At 53.4% G+C, this 24,370-nt stretch overlaps 1 protein-coding gene across 3 annotated transcripts in view; it reads left to right on the plus strand.

Moving 5' to 3' along the window:
* LOC142915740 (coxsackievirus and adenovirus receptor homolog) overlaps positions 1-24,370 on the plus strand; it is a 67,201-nt gene that overhangs the window by 37,599 nt on the left and 5,232 nt on the right. For 2 of the 3 annotated variants that reach the window (XM_076061440.1, XM_076061441.1), the window contains exons 5-6: positions 12,613-12,726; positions 17,074-17,221. In XM_076061440.1, coding sequence (XP_075917555.1) covers positions 12,613-12,726; positions 17,074-17,221 — 262 coding nt within the window. Of the gene's footprint in view, positions 1-12,612; positions 12,727-17,073; positions 17,222-18,462; positions 18,503-24,370 lie in introns of all 3 variants that reach the window. The other variant, XM_076061442.1, reaches the window with a different exon arrangement.

The following is a 24,370-nucleotide window of genomic DNA, read 5'->3' on the forward strand; positions in this document are numbered from 1 at the left end:
AAACTCACCACACACAGAGACCCACAGACTCACCACACAGAGACCCACAGACTCACCACACAGAGACCCACAGACTCACCACACACAGAGACCCACAGACTCACCACACAGAGACCCACAGACTCACCACACAGAGACCCACAGAATCACCACACAGAGACCCACAGACTCATCACACAGAGACCCATAGACTCACCACACACAGCGACCCACAGACTCACCACACACAGACCCACAGACTCACCACACACAGAGACCCACAGACTCACCACCCAGAGACCCACAGACTCACCATACAGAGACCCACAGACTCACCACACAGAGACCCATAGACTCACCACACACAGAGACCCACAGACTCAACACACAGAGACCCATAGACTCACCACACAGAGACCCACAGACTCACCACACAGAGACCCACAGACTCACCACACAGAGACCCATAGACTCACCACACACAGAGACCCACAGACTCAACACACAGAGACCCATAGACTCACCACACAGAGACCCACAGACTCACCACACACAGAGACCCACAGACTCACCACACAGAGACCCATAGACTCACCACACAGAGACCCATAGACTAATCACACACAGAGACCCACAGACTCACCACACACAGAGACCCACAGACTCACCACACAGACACCCACAGACTCACCACACAGAGACCCATAGACTCACTCACAGAGAGACCCACAGACTCACCACACACAGAGACCCACAGACTCACCACACAGAGACCCATAGACTCACCACACAGAGACCCACAGACTCACCACACACAGAGACCCACAGACTCACCACACAGAGACCCATAGACTCACCACACAGAGACCCATAGACTCATCACACACAGAGACCCACAGACTCACCACACACAGAGACCCACAGACTCACCACACAGACACCCACAGACTCACCACACAGAGACCCATAGACTCACCACACAGAGACCCACAGACTCACCACACAGAGACCCATAGACTCACCACACAGAGACCCATAGACTCACCACACAGAGACCCATAGACTCACCACACAGAGACCCATAGACTCACCACACAGAGACCCACAGACTCACCACACAGAGACCCACAGACTCACCACACACAGAGACCCGTAGACTCACCACACAGAGACCCATAGACTCACCACACAGAGACCCACAGACTCACCACACAGAGACCCATAGAATCATCACACAGAGACCCACAGACTCACCGCACAGAGACCCACAGACTCACCACACACAGAGACCCATAGACTCACAAAGAGACCCACAGACTCACCACACAGAGACCCACAGACTCACCACACACAGAGACCCACAGACTCACTCCCACAGAGACCCACAGACTCACCACACACAGAGACCCACAGACTCACCACACAGAGACCCATAGACTCACCACACAGAGACCCACAGACTCACCACACACAGAGACCCACAGACTCACCACACAGAGACCCATAGACTCACCACACAGAGACCCATAGACTCATCACACACAGAGACCAACAGACTCACCACACACAGAGACCCACAGACTCACCACACAGACACCCACAGACTCACCACACAGAGACTCATAGACTCACCACACAGAGACCCACAGACTCACCACACAGAGACTCACAAACTCACCACACACAGAGACCCACAGACTCACCACACAGAGACCCATAGAATCATCACACAGAGACCCACAGACTCACCACACAGAGACCCACAGACTCACCACACACAGAGACCCATAGACTCACAAAGAGACCCACAGACTCACCACACAGAGACCCATAGACTCACCACACAGAGACCCACAGACTCACCACACAGAGACCCATAGACTCACCACACAGAGACCCACAGACTCACCACACAGAGACCCACAGACTCACCACACACAGAGACCCGTAGACTCACCACACAGAGACCCATAGACTCACCACACAGAGACCCACAGACTCACCACACAGAGACCCATAGAATCATCACACAGAGACCCACAGACTCACCGCACAGAGACCCACAGACTCACCACACACAGAGACCCATAGACTCACAAAGAGACCCACAGACTCACCACACAGAGACCCACAGACTCACCACACACAGAGACCCACAGACTCACTCCCACAGAGACCCACAGACTCACCACACACAGAGACCCACAGACTCACCACACAGAGACCCATAGACTCACCACACAGAGACCCACAGACTCACCACACACAGAGACCCACAGACTCACCACACAGAGACCCATAGACTCACCACACAGAGACCCATAGACTCATCACACACAGAGACCAACAGACTCACCACACACAGAGACCCACAGACTCACCACACAGACACCCACAGACTCACCACACAGAGACTCATAGACTCACCACACAGAGACCCACAGACTCACCACACAGAGACTCACAAACTCACCACACACAGAGACCCACAGACTCACCACACAGAGACCCATAGAATCATCACACAGAGACCCACAGACTCACCACACAGAGACCCACAGACTCACCACACACAGAGACCCATAGACTCACAAAGAGACCCACAGACTCACCACACAGAGACCCATAGACTCACCACACAGAGACCCACAGACTCATCACACACAGAGACCCACAGACTCAACACACAGAGACCCATAGACTCACCACACAGAGACCCATAGACTCATCACACACAGAGACCAACATACTCACCACACACAGAGACCCACAGACTCACCACACAGACACCCACAGACTCACCACACAGAGACTCATAGACTCACCACACAGAGACCCACAGACTCACCACACAGAGACTCACAAACTCACCACACACAGAGACCCACAGACTCACCACACAGAGACCCACAGACTCACCACACAGAGACCCACAGACTCACCACACACAGAGACCCACAGACTCACCACACAGAGACCCACAGACTCACCACACAGAGACCCACAGAATCACCACACAGAGACCCACAGACTCATCACACAGAGACCCATAGACTCACCACACACAGCGACCCACAGACTCACCACACACAGACCCACAGACTCACCACACACAGAGACCCACAGACTCACCACCCAGAGACCCACAGACTCACCATACAGAGACCCACAGACTCACCACACAGAGACCCATAGACTCACCACACACAGAGACCCACAGACTCAACACACAGAGACCCATAGACTCACCACACAGAGACCCACAGACTCACCACACAGAGACCCACAGACTCACCACACAGAGACCCATAGACTCACCACACACAGAGACCCACAGACTCAACACACAGAGACCCATAGACTCACCACACAGAGACCCACAGACTCACCACACACAGAGACCCACAGACTCACCACACAGAGACCCATAGACTCACCACACAGAGACCCATAGACTAATCACACACAGAGACCCACAGACTCACCACACACAGAGACCCACAGACTCACCACACAGACACCCACAGACTCACCACACAGAGACCCATAGACTCACTCACAGAGAGACCCACAGACTCACCACACACAGAGACCCACAGACTCACCACACAGAGACCCATAGACTCACCACACAGAGACCCACAGACTCACCACACACAGAGACCCACAGACTCACCACACAGAGACCCATAGACTCACCACACAGAGACCCATAGACTCATCACACACAGAGACCCACAGACTCACCACACACAGAGACCCACAGACTCACCACACAGACACCCACAGACTCACCACACAGAGACCCATAGACTCACCACACAGAGACCCACAGACTCACCACACAGAGACCCATAGACTCACCACACAGAGACCCATAGACTCACCACACAGAGACCCATAGACTCACCACACAGAGACCCATAGACTCACCACACAGAGACCCACAGACTCACCACACAGAGACCCACAGACTCACCACACACAGAGACCCGTAGACTCACCACACAGAGACCCATAGACTCACCACACAGAGACCCACAGACTCACCACACAGAGACCCATAGAATCATCACACAGAGACCCACAGACTCACCGCACAGAGACCCACAGACTCACCACACACAGAGACCCATAGACTCACAAAGAGACCCACAGACTCACCACACAGAGACCCACAGACTCACCACACACAGAGACCCACAGACTCACTCCCACAGAGACCCACAGACTCACCACACACAGAGACCCACAGACTCACCACACAGAGACCCATAGACTCACCACACAGAGACCCACAGACTCACCACACACAGAGACCCACAGACTCACCACACAGAGACCCATAGACTCACCACACAGAGACCCATAGACTCATCACACACAGAGACCAACAGACTCACCACACACAGAGACCCACAGACTCACCACACAGACACCCACAGACTCACCACACAGAGACTCATAGACTCACCACACAGAGACCCACAGACTCACCACACAGAGACTCACAAACTCACCACACACAGAGACCCACAGACTCACCACACAGAGACCCATAGAATCATCACACAGAGACCCACAGACTCACCACACAGAGACCCACAGACTCACCACACACAGAGACCCATAGACTCACAAAGAGACCCACAGACTCACCACACAGAGACCCATAGACTCACCACACAGAGACCCACAGACTCATCACACACAGAGACCCACAGACTCACCACACAGAGACCCATAGACTCACCACACAGAGACCCATAGACTCATCACACACAGAGACCAACATACTCACCACACACAGAGACCCACAGACTCACCACACAGACACCCACAGACTCACCACACAGAGACTCATAGACTCACCACACAGAGACCCACAGACTCACCACACAGAGACTCACAAACTCACCACACACAGAGACCCACAGACTCACCACACAGAGACCCACAGACTCACCACACAGAGACCCACAGACTCACCACACACAGAGACCCACAGACTCACCACACAGAGACCCACAGACTCACCACACAGAGACCCACAGACTCACTACACAGAGACCCACAGACTCACCACACACAGAGACCCACAGACTCATCACACAGAGACCCACAGACTCACCACACAGAGACCCACAGAATCACCACACAGAGACCCACAGACTCATCACACAGAGACCCATAGACTCACCACACACAGCGACCCACAGACTCACCACACACAGACCCACAGACTCACCACACACAGAGACCCACAGACTCACCACCCAGAGACCCACAGACTCACCATACAGAGACCCACAGACTCACCACACAGAGACCCATAGACTCACCACACACAGAGACCCACAGACTCAACACACAGAGACCCATAGACTCACCACACAGAGACCCACAGACTCACCACACAGAGACCCACAGACTCACCACACAGAGACCCATAGACTCACCACACACAGAGACCCACAGACTCAACACACAGAGACCCATAGACTCACCACACAGAGACCCACAGACTCACCACACACAGCGACCCACAGACTCACCACACAGAGACCCATAGACTCACCACACAGAGACCCATAGACTAATCACACACAGAGACCCACAGACTCACCACACACAGAGACCCACAGACTCACCACACAGACACCCACAGACTCACCACACAGAGACCCATAGACTCACTCACAGAGAGACCCACAGACTCACCACACACAGAGACCCACAGACTCACCACACAGAGACCCATAGACTCACCACACAGAGACCCACAGACTCACCACACACAGAGACCCACAGACTCACCACACAGAGACCCATAGACTCACCACACAGAGACCCATAGACTCATCACACACAGAGACCCACAGACTCACCACACACAGAGACCCACAGACTCACCACACAGACACCCACAGACTCACCACACAGAGACCCATAGACTCACCACACAGAGACCCACAGACTCACCACACAGAGACTCATAGACTCACCACACAGAGACCCACAGACTCACCACACATAGACTCACAAACTCACCACACACAGAGACCCACAGACTCACCACACAGAGACCCATAGACTCACCACACAGAGACCCATAGACTCATCACACACAGAGACCCACAGACTCACCACACACAGAGACCCACAGACTCACCACACAGACACCCACAGACTCACCACACAGAGACCCATAGACTCACCACACAGAGACCCACAGACTCACCACACAGAGACTCATAGACTCACCACACAGAGACTCACAAACTCACCACACACATAGACCCACAGACTCACCACACAGAGGCCCACAGACTCACCACACAGAGACCCACAGACTCACCACACACAGAGACCCACAGACTCACCACACAGAGACCCACAGACTCACCACACAGAGACCCACAGACTCACCACACAGAGACCCACAGACTCACCACACACAGAGACCCACAGACTCATCACACAGAGACCCACAGACTCACCACACACAGACCCACAGACTCACCACACACAGAGACCCACAGACTCACCACACAGAGACCCACAGACTCACCACACAGAGACCCACAGACTCACCACACAGAGACCCATAGACTCACCACACACAGAGACCCACAGACTCACCACACAGAGACCCATAGACTCACCACACAGAGGCCCACAGACTCATCACACAGAGACCCACAGACTCACCACACAGAGACCCATAGACTTACCACACAGAGACCCATAGACTCACCACACACAGAGACCCATAGACTCACCACACAGAGACCCACAGACTCACCACACAGAGACCCACAGACTCACCACACAGAGACCCACAGACTCACCACACAGAGACCCACAGACTCACCACACAGAGACCCACAGACTCACCACACAGAGACCCATAGACTCACCATACAGAGACCCACAGACTCACCACACAGAGACCCACAGACTCACCACACAGAGACCCACAGACTCACCACACACAGAGACCCATAGACTCACCACACACAGAGACCCATAAACTCACCACACACAGAGACCCATAGACTCACCACACAGAGACCCATAGACTCACCACACAGAGACCCATAGACTCACCACACAGAGACCCATAGACTCACCACACAGAGACCCATAGACTCACCACACAGAGACCCACAGACTCACCACACACAGAGACCCGTAGACTCACCACACAGAGACCCATAGACTCACCACACAGAGACCCACAGACTCACCACACAGAGACCCATAGAATCATCACACAGAGACCCACAGACTCACCGCACAGAGACCCACAGACTCACCACACACAGAGACCCATAGACTCACAAAGAGACCCACAGACTCACCACACAGAGACCCACAGACTCACTCCCACAGAGACCCACAGACTCACCACACACAGAGACCCACAGACTCACCACACAGAGACCCATAGACTCACCACACAGAGACCCACAGACTCACCACACACAGAGACCCACAGACTCACCACACAGAGACCCATAGACTCACCACACAGAGACCCATAGACTCATCACACACAGAGATCAACAGACTCACCACACACAGAGACCCACAGACTCACCACACAGACACCCACAGACTCACCACACAGAGACTCATAGACTCACCACACAGAGACCCACAGACTCACCACACAGAGACTCACAAACTCACCACACACAGAGACCCACAGACTCACCACACAGAGACCCATAGAATCATCACACAGAGACCCACAGACTCACCACACAGAGACCCACAGACTCACCACACACAGAGACCCATAGACTCACAAAGAGACCCACAGACTCACCACACAGAGACCCATAGACTCACCACACAGAGACCCACAGACTCATCACACACAGAGACCCACAGACTCACCACACAGAGACCCATAGACTCACCACACAGAGACCCATAGACTCATCACACACAGAGACCAACATACTCACCACACACAGAGACCCACAGACTCACCACACAGACACCCACAGACTCACCACACAGAGACTCATAGACTCACCACACAGAGACCCACAGACTCACCACACAGAGACTCACAAACTCACCACACACAGAGACCCACAGACTCACCACACAGAGACCCACAGACTCACCACACAGAGACCCACAGACTCACCACACACAGAGACCCACAGACTCACCACACAGAGACCCACAGACTCACCACACAGAGACCCACAGACTCACCACACAGAGACCCACAGACTCACCACACAGAGACCCATAGACTCACCACACACAGAGACCCACAGACTCACCACACACAGACCCACAGACTCACCACACACAGACCCACAGACTCACCACACACAGAGACCCACAGACTCACCACACAGAGACCCACAGACTCACCACACAGAGACCCACAGACTCACCACATAGAGACCCATAGACTCACCACACAGAGACCCACAGACTCACCACACAGAGACCCACAGACTCTCCACACACAGAGACCCATAGACTCACAAAGAGACCCACAGACTCACCACACAGAGACTCCCACAGACTCACCACACAGAGACCCATAGACTCACCACACACAGAGACCCATAGACTCACCACACACAGAGACCCATAGACTCACCACACACAGAGACCCACAGACTCACCACACACAGAGACTCATAGACTCACCACACACAGAGACCCATAGACTCACCACACACAGAGACCCATAGACTCACCACACACAGAGACCCATAGACTCACCACACACAGAGACCCATAGACTCACCACACACAGAGACCCATAGACTCACCACACACAGAGACCCATAGACTCACCACACACAGAGACCATAGTCTCACCACACACAGATACCCATAGACTTACCACACACAGAGACCCATAGACTCACCACACACAGAGACCCATAGACTCACCACACACAGAGACCCATAGACTCACCACACACAGAGACCCACAGACTCACCACACACAGAGACTCATAGACTCACCACACACAGAGACCCATAGACTCTCCACACACAGAGACCCATAGACTCACCACACACAGAGACCCATAGACTCACCACACACAGAGACTCATAGACTCAGCACACACAGATACTTATAGACTCACCACACAGAGACCCATAGACTCACCACACAGAGACCCATAGACTCACCACACAGAGACCCATAGACTCACCACACAGAGACCCACAGACTCACCACACAGAGACCCATAGACTCACCACACAGAGACCCACAGACTCACCACACACAGAGACCCACAGACTCACCACACAGAGACCCATAGACTCACCACACAGAGACCCATAGACTCATCACACAGAGACCCATAGACTCACCACACATAGAGACCCATAGACTCACCATACAGAGACCCACAGACTCACCACACAGAGACCCACAGACTCACCACACAGAGACCCACAGACTCACCACACACAGAGACCCATAGACTCACCACACACAGAGACCCATAAACTCACCACACACAGAGACCCATAGACTCACCACACAGAGACCCATAGACTCACCACACAGAGACCCATAGACTCACCACACAGAGACCCATAGACTCACCACACAGAGACCCACAGACTCACCACATAGAGACCCACAGACTCACCACACACAGAGACCCGTAGACTCACCACACAGAGACCCATAGACTCACCACACAGAGACCCACAGACTCACCACACAGAGACCCATAGAATCATCACACAGAGACCCACAGACTCACCGCACAGAGACCCACAGACTCACCACACACAGAGACCCATAGACTCACAAAGAGACCCACAGACTCACCACACAGAGACCCACAGACTCACCACACACAGAGACCCACAGACTCACTCCCACAGAGACCCACAGACTCACCACACACAGAGACCCACAGACTCACCACACAGAGACCCATAGACTCACCACACAGAGACCCACAGACTCACCACACACAGAGACCCACAGACTCACCACACAGAGACCCATAGACTCACCACACAGAGACCCATAGACTCATCACACACAGAGACCAACAGACTCACCACACACAGAGACCCACAGACTCACCACACAGACACCCACAGACTCACCACACAGAGACTCATAGACTCACCACACAGAGACCCACAGACTCACCACACAGAGACTCACAAACTCACCACACACAGAGACCCACAGACTCACCACACAGAGACCCATAGAATCATCACACAGAGACCCACAGACTCACCACACAGAGACCCACAGACTCACCACACACAGAGACCCATAGACTCACAAAGAGACCCACAGACTCACCACACAGAGACCCATAGACTCACCACACAGAGACCCACAGACTCATCACACACAGAGACCCACAGACTCACCACACAGAGACCCATAGACTCACCACACAGAGACCCATAGACTCATCACACACAGAGACCAACATACTCACCACACACAGAGACCCACAGACTCACCACACAGACACCCACAGACTCACCACACAGAGACTCATAGACTCACCACACAGAGACCCACAGACTCACCACACAGAGACTCACAAACTCACCACACACAGAGACCCACAGACTCACCACACAGAGACCCACAGACTCACCACACAGAGACCCACAGACTCACCACACACAGAGACCCACAGACTCACCACACAGAGACCCACAGACTCACCACACAGAGACCCACAGACTCACTACACAGAGACCCACAGACTCACCACACACAGAGACCCACAGACTCATCACACAGAGACCCACAGACTCACCACACAGAGACCCACAGAATCACCACACAGAGACCCACAGACTCATCACACAGAGACCCATAGACTCACCACACACAGCGACCCACAGACTCACCACACACAGACCCACAGACTCACCACACACAGAGACCCACAGACTCACCACCCAGAGACCCACAGACTCACCATACAGAGACCCACAGACTCACCACACAGAGACCCATAGACTCACCACACACAGAGACCCACAGACTCAACACACAGAGACCCATAGACTCACCACACAGAGACCCACAGACTCACCACACAGAGACCCACAGACTCACCACACAGAGACCCATAGACTCACCACACACAGAGACCCACAGACTCAACACACAGAGACCCATAGACTCACCACACAGAGACCCACAGACTCACCACACACAGAGACCCACAGACTCACCACACAGAGACCCATAGACTCACCACACAGAGACCCATAGACTAATCACACACAGAGACCCACAGACTCACCACACACAGAGACCCACAGACTCACCACACAGACACCCACAGACTCACCACACAGAGACCCATAGACTCACTCACAGAGAGACCCACAGACTCACCACACACAGAGACCCACAGACTCACCACACAGAGACCCATAGACTCACCACACAGAGACCCACAGACTCACCACACACAGAGACCCACAGACTCACCACACAGAGACCCATAGACTCACCACACAGAGACCCATAGACTCATCACACACAGAGACCCACAGACTCACCACACACAGAGACCCACAGACTCACCACACAGACACCCACAGACTCACCACACAGAGACCCATAGACTCACCACACAGAGACCCACAGACTCACCACACAGAGACTCATAGACTCACCACACAGAGACCCACAGACTCACCACACATAGACTCACAAACTCACCACACACAGAGACCCACAGACTCACCACACAGAGACCCATAGACTCACCACACAGAGACCCATAGACTCATCACACACAGAGACCCACAGACTCACCACACACAGAGACCCACAGACTCACCACACAGACACCCACAGACTCACCACACAGAGACCCATAGACTCACCACACAGAGACCCACAGACTCACCACACAGAGACTCATAGACTCACCACACAGAGACTCACAAACTCACCACACACATAGACCCACAGACTCACCACACAGAGGCCCACAGACTCACCACACAGAGACCCACAGACTCACCACACACAGAGACCCACAGACTCACCACACAGAGACCCACAGACTCACCACACAGAGACCCACAGACTCACCACACAGAGACCCACAGACTCACCACACACAGAGACCCACAGACTCATCACACAGAGACCCACAGACTCACCACACACAGACCCACAGACTCACCACACACAGAGACCCACAGACTCACCACACAGAGACCCACAGACTCACCACACAGAGACCCACAGACTCACCACACAGAGACCCATAGACTCACCACACACAGAGACCCACAGACTCACCACACAGAGACCCATAGACTCACCACACAGAGGCCCACAGACTCATCACACAGAGACCCACAGACTCACCACACAGAGACCCATAGACTTACCACACAGAGACCCATAGACTCACCACACACAGAGACCCATAGACTCACCACAGAGAGACCCACAGACTCACCACACAGAGACCCACAGACTCACCACACAGAGCCCCACAGACTCACCACACAGAGACCCACAGACTCACCACACACAGACCCACAGACTCACCACACACAGACCCACAGGAGTGAGCTCTCCGCTTGTTGATTCTCCCCGCTTGGTGCGGCACGCAGGAGGAACGCTGCGCTTCAGCAACGCGAGCGAGAGCCACGCGGAGACCTATCGGTGCAACGCCAGCAACCGCGTGGGCTGGCGGTCGTGCGTCGTGACCCTCTCGCTCGTGAGCCGTGAGTCTGCCTCTCGCTACGCACGCGGGCGCCACGCGTGTGTGTGCGTGTGTGTGTGTGTGTGCGTGTGTGTGTACGTGGTCCGGCAAAACAACCCCCTACTTCCTCGCGGTGCCGGACGGGCAACTCTGTCGTGGACAGTGCTGTGGGGGGAGATCCAATTTTGATTGGCTCCTCCCCTCATGGCATATGTGTCCACCACAGGGGCTAAACGGGGGCTCTGGACGGGTGCGAGGGGCTGGTAACCCCTCCACCTTCAATTAATTACCACGAAACCACGAATTAAACTGAAATATGTAACTAATAAGCTTGTGCCGGAGTCCCCGGGGGGCCAGGCGTCTATGACGTCTCCTGGCCAAACCCCAATTGGCGGAGCCAGGAGATTGAATACCTACCCTCGGGGCTACTCCAGAAACAACGAAAAGCCACTACGGGTGGCCACGTGGAATGTTCGAACGCTCACTGCAGAGGAGAGGCTGCCACTCCTCTGTCGGGAGCTGGACCGGTACCGCCTGGATCTATGCGGCATTCAGGAGGTCCGGTGGACCGGCTCTAGCTCCTGCCACCATGAGGGGTGGACAGTCCTCTACTCGGGGCAGCAGACTGCCAAACAACAGGATGTGGGTCTTCTTTTGAACAAAAGAATGAAGGGGGCGTGGGAGCGTGGCGGTGAGGTGTGGGAAGCTGTAAGCCCCAGGCTACTTTGGGCTCGCCTTCCCATCAACCGGAGGCGAGGAATGGTGGTCGTGGTTACTTATGCCCCCACCGAAGATGAACATCCGTGGAGGGATGCAGGCAAAGCCGATGAGTCAGATGCCTCTATGACCTCCTGTCACAGGTGCTGGCTAAAGTGGCCCCTCGGGATAGTCATCATGTTGGGTGACTTCAATGCCCGAGTTGGTCATGATACTGGCACCTGGTCTGGAGTGATTGGAGGGCATGGGCCAGATCAGCTCAATAACAATGGTAGGAGGCTGCTAGATTTTTGTGCAGCCCATGGGCTTGTAATTACCAACACGCTGTTCCGGCATCGGCGCATCCACACAACATCATGGATGCATGCCGGGTCCAAGCAAGAACATCTGCTGGACTACATAGTGACGGACCAGCGAATGCAAGCCCATGTCCTTGACACCAGGACCTACTGTGGAGCTGAACTGCCCTCTGACCATCGACTAGTCATCTGTAAGATGCGCCTGCCATTCTTCCACTCCGGTGGTGGGTGTACACCCAGGACCCCATTCCAACATAAAGTGGCCTGGTCTCAGTTATCTGATGAAAGTTGCAAGCGAGAATTTCATCATCGCTTGCGGCTGGGATTGGCATCGTCCCCGACTCCTCCTGATGTCGAGGGTAAATGGGCGAGGTTTAGGACTGTGACTCATGCAGCTGCAATGGCTGCTTTGGGTACGCGGTCCAGACCTCCCCAGAGACCCTGCCTAACAGAGGAGGTGTTCAGGATGGTTGAGAAAAAGCGACAGGCCCACTGTCATCGGTTACAGAATCCCACGTCAGAGAATGAGGAGGCTTACCGCAGCCTTCGCTCGGAGGTTCGGAGAGCCGTGAGGCGCTGCAAGGATGGGTGGTGGTCGCGGGTTGCTGAGGAGATGGAGTCTGCCTCAGTGGCCCGTGATCACAAATCTCTATTTAACTCCATCAAAAAAGTAACCTGCAGCGCCACACCTATTACCATCATTAGGGGAAAAAACGGTGATCCAATCTCCGACCCCCAGGAACAGGTTCGCAGATTTGCTGAGCATTTCTGTGAGGTCCTGGGGGAGGGAAAATCCCTCAGCCAGGAAAACATCGTGGCACAAAGTGAGGATGACCCTGCTGAGGCTACGGTGCCTCAAATATTGGAAGAAGTCACCCCCTGTGAGTGGCTGGCTGAGGTGCCGTCTGCTGAGGAAGTATTGAAGGCGATCCGGAGTCTGAGACCAGGAAAGGCAGCGGGCAGAGATGATCTCCCAAGCGAAATGCTGAGGGAGGGTGGCGTTTGTGCACAGACTGCCCTATATGACATCATAACAACAGTCTGGACCACTGGACGGGTTCCGCAGGATTGGAAGGATGCCCTGGTGGTCCCCCTTTTTAAGAAGGGGGACCGCACAGACTGTAACAACTACAGGGGCATCTCACTCCTCAGTGTGCCGGGAAAGGTCCTGGCAAGGATTATTCAGCATCGCCTTGCCAGGCACGCTGAGGAGAGGCTTGCGGAGCCCCAATGCGGTTTCAGGAAAGGGCGGTCCTGCACAGATGCCATATTTTCTGTCCGTCTGCTACAGCAGAGGTGTAGGGAATTCTAACAAGACCTACATCTCTGCTTTATTGACCTGGTCAAGGCCTATGATACCATCAGTAGGCCTGGGCTCTGGGTCATTCTTCGTGCTTTTGGAGTACCTGACCCTCTGCTCACGATCATTAAGGACCTTCATGATGGTGAGCGGGCCCGGGTAAAACTACGTGGCCGGGAGTCAGAGCCATTCCCTGTACACCTTGGGGTGCGACAGGGATGTCCTCTGGCTCCTACATTATTTAACATCTATTTTGACCACGTAGTTCGTGAAGCCTTCAATAGCTGTACCGGGGGAATCTCCATATGGTACAGATATAATGGGAGGCTAATCGATGCCCGGGTGCGGTCAAGGGATGGCTCCCTATTGCTCAACCACGTTATGTATGCTGATGATTTGGTAATAGCTGCTCAGTCAGAGGAAGAGTTGGATATGCTGCTGCTGAGACTGGAGCTAAGAGGTGGGGCCTTACCATCAGCCCCACCAAAACTAAGCACCTGCCTGGGTATTTTGTACCATCGGACACTCCACCCCCCACAACTCCCAATCGGTGATGGGGCAGTTGTGGAGAGAGTGGAGAGTTTCCCATACCTGGGCAGTGTGCTTATGACTGGCTCCAGTTTAACAGCAGAGGTCTCACTCCGAATCAGTCGAGCGGCAATATCTTTTCATCGGTTGCGTAACGTTGTGTGGAAGCTACCTGGTCTGTCGCTCCGCACTAAGCTTCAGGTCTTCTCGGCCACGGTCATTCCCTCCCTTCTCTACGCTTGCGAAACGTGGATCCCCCTAATGGAACATCTTCGCCTGTTAGAAACATTTAGGCTGGCCTGCCTACGATCCATCCTGGGTTTAACCAGACTGGATTGTGTGAGGAGCTCACAAATCCTTCGAAGATCTGGGCAGGGTCCCATCGGTGAGCTCCTCCGGCAGGCAAGGCTGCGATGGCTGGGTCATGTAGCCCGCATGCCCAGCCACCGCATGCCGAAACAGCTTTTGTTTGGCCGGATTGAGGGGGCTCAGCGGGCGCGGCACGGGCTAGAGAAGAGATGGAGTGATGTGGTACAGGAGGACGTGGAGCTGAGTGGACTTGCCGATGACTGGTACCAGCGGTGTCAAGATCGGCCTCTGTGGAGGAGGCTCGTGAAGGATGCTACTGGGCAGTTGGAGGCAGTCGCCCTCCAACAACAACGGAGGGCGGAGGAGCGACGCTCAGAACAACGAGCGGAGCGCCGGGTGGCTAAAGCACAGCAGGTTGGCACAGTAGGGGGCACAGGTGGTGCATCAGGCAGTCATCTCAGTCAGTCGACCCGTGGCACCTGGGTCTGCCCCGTGACCTCCTGCCAGCGGGCGTTCGACACTTCACGTGGCCTCAGGGTACACATAGCCTGGCACAAGCGTCGTGGTGACGTCACCGCCACTTAGTGGCGAATGGCGGTTGTTGTGTGTACGTGTGTGTGTGTGTGCGTGTGGCTGTGCTACGAACCCGGCGACCCGGGGTTCGATTCCCGCTCACGGCCAACACCGCCGGTGACCATTATCTGAACCGGTCCCTGGGCCTCCGCTCGGTCGACACGGCCTCAAATGAGTACCTGGTGCGGTGTGTAAACATCGCCACTGGGGAGACAAAGGCGGCCGGGCGTGGTGCTGGCCACCCACCCCCTCGTGTACCGTTCCGGCTTTCATAGCTACTGCTGCTCGCTAACAGCACTTGCCCCTACAGTCTGTTACAGACAGCACTTTCCCCTACAGTCTGTTACAGACAGCACTCGCCCTGACAGTCTGTTACAGACAGCACTTTCCCCTACAGTCTGTTACAGACAGCACTTGCCCCTACAGTCTGTTACAGCCAGCACTTTCCCCTACAGTCTGTTACAGACAGCACTTGCCCCTACAGTCTGTTACAGGCAGCACTCACCCCTACAATCTGTTACAGACAGCACTTGCCCCTACAGTCTGTTAGAGACAGCACTTGCCCCTACAGTCTGTTACAGACAGCACTTTCCCCTACAGTCTGTGAAGGTTACGCGTGTGTGGGTGATCGTGTCGTGTGCAGCGAGCGCTAACGCCGGCGTCGTGACGGGCGCCGTGATGGGCGTGCTCCTCCTCCTCGTCGTCGTCGCCGCCATCGGCTTCCTCGTCCTGTACCCGCTGCTCAAGCGCAAGGCGGCGTGGGACCGAGACTACCGCCACAACGACATCCGGTGAGGGCCCACCCGCTCGCTCGCTTGCCCGCCCGCTAGCCCGGGCCGCCCGCTCACTTGCTTTACCCGCTCGCTTACCTGCTCGCTCGGCCACTGACCCACTCGCCCACTGACTCACTCACCCACTGACTCACTCGCCCACTGACCCACTCGCCCACTGACCCACTGACTCACTCGCCCACTGACCCACTCGCCCACTCGCCTACTCGCCCACTCGCCCACTTGCCCACTGACTCAGTCGCCCACTGACACACTCGCCCACTCGCCCACTGACCCACTCGCCCACTCGCCCACTGACCCACTGACCCACTCGCCCACTGACTCACTCGCCCACTGACCCACTTGCCCACTGACCCACTCGCCCACTGACCCACTCGCCCACTGACCCACTCACCCACTCGCCCACTGACCCATTCGCCAACTCGGCCTCTGACCCACTCGCCCACTGACCCACTCGCCCACTGACCCACTCGCCCACTGACCCACTCACCCACTCGCCCACTGACCCATTCGCCCACTCGGCCTCTGACCCACTCGCCCACTGACCCACTCGCCCACTGACCCACTCGCCCACTCGCCCACTGACCCACTAGCCCACTGACTCACTCGCCCACTGACTCACTCGCCCACTCGCCCACTGACCCACTCGCCCACTGACCCACTCACCCACTCGCCCACTGACCCACTCGCCCACTGACCCACTGACCCACTCGCCCACTGACCCACTCGCCCACTCGCCCACTGACCCACTCACCCACTCGCCCACTGACCCACTCGCCCACTGACCCACTGACTCACTCACCCACTGACCCACTCGCCCACTGACTCACTCGCCCACTGACCACACTCGCCCACTGACTCACTCGCCCACTGACTCACTCGCCCACTCGCACAGCTGCAGCAGCAGCGTTGGTCCGAATCTGCCTGAGATTCTCGGACGGTGACAGTCGGAGGACAAACTCCAGCAAGTGGAAGCGTCCGTGTGTGTGTGAGCATCAACTCGCTGAGCCCCTGCCCTCACTGCACCTCGGTGAAAGAGAGCTTCAGAGCTCATCGGATTCCTTTCCTCCTACAGCCTGAATACACATTCTTGATTCTGAGATTCTGAGCAGTCGTGACTTTAACAGATGGACGTTTGTCTGATCCCCTCCCTCACCTCCCTCCCTCTCTCCCTCACCTCCCTCACCTCCCTCACCTCCCTCACCTCCCTCACCTCCCTCCCTCTAAATTTCGATTTAAAGCTTTCGTAACTGCAAGGATTCATCTTCTTTGGTTCTTTCGGTAAAGTCACGTAGAATGAGAATAAAATAATAAATTGATCAAATGATATAACGCAATAATATTCTCACGACGTTTCGGCCACAACACAAGCGGCCTTCATCAGGTGAAGGGACGAGACTGTCTGGTAGGACAGCGCTGGAGTGAAAAAGCCACGTTCAGATCACGACCTTTAAGCTGTGTGAGAGGAAACAAAGCGCCTTGACAAAAGAATTAGCATATAATTTAGCATTGAAATGGCTGAGTGATTAGCTTGTGACTGGTCACAGAAATGGCTATGTTAAAAGTTAAAGCATACACATCCGCAGAGGCACCCCTTGACAAAGGAATTAGCATAGAATTTAGCATTGAAATAGCTGAGTGATTAGCTTGTAACTGGTCACAGAAATAGCTATGTTAAAGTCAGAGCATACACATTCACCGAGGCACTTAGTACAAATCAAACAGGAGAATTTAGCATTGAAATAACTAGGCGAATTTAGCATTGAAATAACTGAGTGATTAGCTAGTGACTGGTCACAGAAATGGCTATGTTGAAGTCAAGGCCTACACATCTGAGCTATTCACAGTACTATATAGTGAACCAATAAAAAACTAAAATATAAATTACCTTAATGTTATCAATAAACTCTATATTCTCCAATCAGCTAAGCTACCAACAATAAGTCGTTATATATCACAATGCTATATGGCGAAAAAATGGGTGGATTCTTACCCTCAACTTTAGCAACACGGATAGCTACGGGTCCCGTTCAGACGGACGAGTTCATCCATGGTCGGAACAGAGGAGGGGGAGAGAGACAGCTGTGAGGCGCTATTATACTCCATGTTGTAAACCATACCATTAACCGTGGTGTGAGAGGTATTAAGAGTCAAGGCTGACGAAAGAGCTGCGGTCTGAAGGTCATCGTAAAATACAATTAATTAAGAACAGAAATGGTTTTAAACATCTTTCCAATGGTTACTAAGCCAGAATCCATCTTCTCGGTTGAAATTGTCTCTGTGCTTGTATATGTGAATGGCCTCATGAACGAATCTCTCATGGTAGCCGGTTGGTTTGCAAAGAACCTCCGTCTTGGAGGAGTCAATGTCATGTGAGCCCACTGAATTATAACAGTGATCTGCCACGGCAGAGGAGTTCGTTCTACCGTGTTTCAAGTCTGCTTTATGTTCGCGGATGCAGTCCGAGATATGTCGTTTGGTTTCTCCAATGTAGCTACTACCACAGAGCCACTTTAGTTTGTAAACGCCCGGGTACTGTATGTCTGGAACAGCACCTTTTACAGATGGAACTAAATCACGGATTTTATGTACTGTGTTGAATCGGACCTGGATCTTGTGTTTATTCAGGATTTTGGAGATCTTTTTAGTGACCCCTGCAATGTAGGGTAAGGTGATGGTTTTGAGTGGCTCCACAAGAGGATCCTTCTTCATGACTGGAGTGATGGCTTTGCGGATTGTGTAGTCGGAGTAACCATTAGCCCTGAGAGCCTGGTGTACGTGCTTGAGTTCACTGGTAATGTGTTCCTGGTCGGAAATGCATTGGGCTCTATGGTATAGAGTCTTGATGAGGGAGTTCTTCTGGGATGGATGGTGGTGGGAATCCGGTTTCAAGTAAGCATCTGTATGGGTAGCTTTCCTGTAGACAGAGTGGCTCATTGAACCATCATGTCTCCTTTTAATTAAGACATCCAAAAAGGGTAGTTTGCCATCTTTTTCGACCTCCATGGTAAATCTGATGGCTGGGTGTATGGAATTGATGTGGTCGCGGAATTGGTCTCGAGCAGGCTGGCCATGTGGCCAGATGACAAAGGTGTCATCAACGTACCTCTTCCATAAGGTCGGGCGTAGAGTGGCAGTCTGGATGGCGTCAGTTTCAAATTTTTCCATGAATTCGTTGGCTACAACCGGAGATAGGGGGGAGCCCATTGGCGTGCCCTCAGTTTGTTTGTAGAAAGTTCCATTCCAGGTGAAGTATGTGTTGGTTAAGCAATGTCTCACCAGGGGGGGTACATCATTATGCAGTCCTTGATGAACCAGGTCTTCAATGATAGCGATGGTGTCAGGTACCGGGACTTTGGTGAACAAGGACACCACATCAAAACTGACAAGCAGGTCGTCTGGGGACAGGGAAATGCCTTTGATTGTCAATACCAGGTGAGTAGAGTTTAGTACCGCAGAGGTGGTTTTACCAGTGAAAGGTCGCAGTATATCAGCAAAGACGAACGTTTTGAATTATCTCAATTAAAAAAGAGGGATGATATTGTCGTCCTCTCAGCCGACAAGGGCAATGCCACTGTCATCATGGACAAAACAGAATATAACAACAAAATTCAAGAACTACTCAACGATGGCAGCTATACAAAAATAAAAAGAGATCCCACCAACAGCCTGGTCACCAAAACGAACAAAATCATCTCTGATTCAACAGCATTAATTGATGAGATCAAACAGTTCTCGTTGAAACCCTCTGCTGCCAGACCACCAAGATTATATGGCCTTCCAAAGATACACAAAGAAGATACACCCCTTCGTCCCATCGTCTCTACTATCAACTCCCCCACCTACAAACTGGCACGTTTTCTTGCTGATATACTGCGACCTTTCACTGGAAAAACCACCTCTGCGGTACTAAATTCTACTCACCTGGTATCGACAATCAAAGGCATTTCCCTGTCCCCAGACGACCTGCTTGTCAGTTTTGATGTGGTGTCCTTGTTCACCAAAGTCCCGGTACCTGACACCATCGCTATCATTGAAGACCTGGTTCATCAAGGACTGCAAACTGATGTACCCCCCCTGGTGAGACATTGCTTAACCAACACATACTTCACCTGGAATGGAGCTTTCAACAAACAAACTGAGGGCACCCCAATGGGCTCCCCCCTATCTCCGGTTGTAGCCAACGTATTCATGGAAAAATTTGAAACTGACGCCATCCAGACTGCCACTCTACGCACGACCTTATGGAAGAGGTACGTTGATGACACCTTTGTCATCTGGCCACATGGCCAGCCTGCTCTAGACCAATTCCGCGACCACATCAATTCCATACACCCAGCCATCAGATTTACCATGGAGGTCGAAAAAGATGGCAAACTACCCTTTTTGGATGTCTTAATTAAAATAAGACATGATGGTTCAATGAGCCACTCTGTCTACAGGAAAGCTACCCATACAGATGCTTACTTGAAACCGGATTCCCACCACCATCCATCCCAGAAGAACTCCCTCATCAAGACTCTATACCATAGAGCCCAATGCATTGCCGACCAGGAACACATTACCAGTGAACTCAAGCACGTACACCAGGCTCTCAGGGCTAATGGTTACTCCGACTACACAATCCGCAAAGCCATCACTCCAGTCATGAAGTAGGATCCTCTTGTGGAGCCACTCAAAACCATCACCTTACCCTACATTGCAGGGGTCACTAAAAAGAGCTCCAAAATCCTGAATAAACACAAGATCCAGGTCCGATTCAACACAGAACATAAAATCCGTGATTTAATTCCATCTGTGAAAGGTGCTGTTCCAGACATACAGTACCCGGGCGTTTACAAACTAAAGTGGCTCTGTGGTAGTAGCTACATTGGAGAAACCAAACGACATATCTCGGACCGCATCCGCGAACATAAAGCAGACTTGAAACACGATAGAACGAACTCCTCTGCCGTGGAAGATCACTGTTATAATTCAGTGGGCTCACATGACATTGACTTCTCCAAGACGGAGGTTCTTTGCAAACCAACCGGCTACCATGAGAGATTCGTTCATGAGGCCATTCACATATACAAGCACAGAGACAATTTCAACCGAGAGGATGGATTCTGGCTTAGTAACCATTGGAAAGATGTTTTAAACCATTTCTGTTCTTAATTAATTGTATTTTACGATGACCTTCAGACCGCAGCTCTTTCGCCAGCCTTGACTCTTAATACCTCTCACACCACGGTTAATGGTATTGTTTACAACATAGAGTATAATAGCGCCTCGCAGCTGTCTCTCTCCCCCTCCTCTGTTCCGACCATGGATGAACTCGTCCGTCTGAACGGGGCCCGTAGCTATCCGTGTTGCTAAAGTTGAGGGTAAGAATCCACCCATTTTTTCGCCATATAGCATTGTGATATATAACGACTTATTGTTGGTAGCTTAGCTGATTGGAGAATATAGAGTTTATTGATAACATTAAGGTAATTTATATTTTAGTTTTTTATTGGTTCACTATATAGTACTTTGAATAGCTCAGATGTGTAGGCATTGACTTCAACATAGCCATTTCTGTGACCAGTCACTAGCTAATCACTCAGTTATTTCAATGCGAAATTCGCCTAGTTATTTCAATGCTAAATTCTCCTGTTTGATTTGTACTAAGTGCCTCGGTGAATGTGTATGCTCTGACTTTAACATAGCTATTTCTGTGACCAGTTACAAGCTAATCACTCAGCTATTTCAATGCTAAATTCTATGCTAATTCCTTTGTCAAGGGGTGCCTCTGCGGATGTGTATGCTTTAACTTAGCTATTTCAATGCTAAATTCTATGCTAATTCCTTTGCAAGGGGTGCCTCTGCGGTGTGTATGCTTTAACTTTTAACATAGCTATTTTCTGTGACCAGTCACAAGCTATTCACTCAGCCATTTCAATGCTAAATTATATGCTAACTCCCTCCTCTCTCCCTCACCTCCCTCACCTCCCCTCTCACCCTCACCTCCGTCACCTCCCTCACCTCCTCACCTCACCTCCCTCTCTCACCTCCCTCACCTCCCTCACCTCTCTCACCTCCCCTCCACCTCCCTCCACTCACCTCCCTCACCTCCCTCACCTCACCTCACCTCCCATCACCTCCTCCCTCACTCCCCCACCTCCCTCACCTCCCTCACCTCCCTCCCTCACCTCCCTCACCTCTCTCCCTCACCTCCTCACCTCCCCTCTCACCTCACCTCTCACCTCCTCACCTCCCTCCCTCCCTCCTCCCCACCTCCCTCACCTCCCTCACCTCCACCTCACCTCCCTCACCTCCCTCCCTCACCTCCTTCAGCTCCCTCACCTTACCTCCCTCACCTCACCTCACCATCCCTCTCTCCCTCACCTCCCTCACCTCACTCAACCTCCCGCACCTCACCTCCCTCACCTCACCTCCCTCCCTCACCTCCCTCACCTCCCTCACCTCCCTTTCTCACCTCCCTCACCTCACCTCCCTCCCTCACCTCCCTCACCTCCCTCACCTCCCTTTCTCACCTCCCTCACCTCACCTCCCTCCCTCACCTCCCTCACCTCCTCACCTCACCTCCCTCACCTCCCTCACCTCCCTCACCTCCCTCCCTCACCTCCCTCACCTCCCTCACCTTACCTCCCTCACCTCCCTCACCTTACCTCCCTCACCTCACCTCACCTCCCTCTCCCCCCTCCCTCCCTCCTACTCCCCTCCCTCACCTCCCTTTCACCTCCCTCAACCTCACCTCCCTCCCCTCACCTCCCTCACCTCCCTCACCTCACCTCCCTCCCTCCCTCACCTCCCTCACCTCCCTCCCTACCTCCCTCACCTCCCTCACCTTACCTCCCTACCCTCACCACCCCACCATCCCTCACCTCCCTCACCTCCCTCACCTCCCTCACCCACATCCCTCCCCCTCACCCCCTCCCTCCCTCACCTCCCTCCCTCCCACCTCCACTCCCCCCACCCCTCCCTCACCCCTCCCTCCCCACCCACCCCCCCACCTCCCTCCTCCCTCCCTCCCTCCCTCCTCCCTCACCTCCCTCACCTCCCCTCACCACCACCCCTCTCTCACCTCCCCTCCCTCACCTCACCTCCCTCCCTCACCTCCCTCACCTCCCTCACCTCCCTCCCTCACCTCCCTCACCTCCCTCA

This window comes from Petromyzon marinus, unplaced genomic scaffold (assembly GCF_048934315.1).
Source record: "Petromyzon marinus isolate PM22_M1 ecotype Great Lakes invasive population unplaced genomic scaffold, UKy_Petmar_22M1.pri1.0 PM_G_Scaffold_34, whole genome shotgun sequence".
In the NCBI taxonomy this organism is placed as follows: Eukaryota; Metazoa; Chordata; class Hyperoartia; order Petromyzontiformes; family Petromyzontidae; genus Petromyzon; species Petromyzon marinus.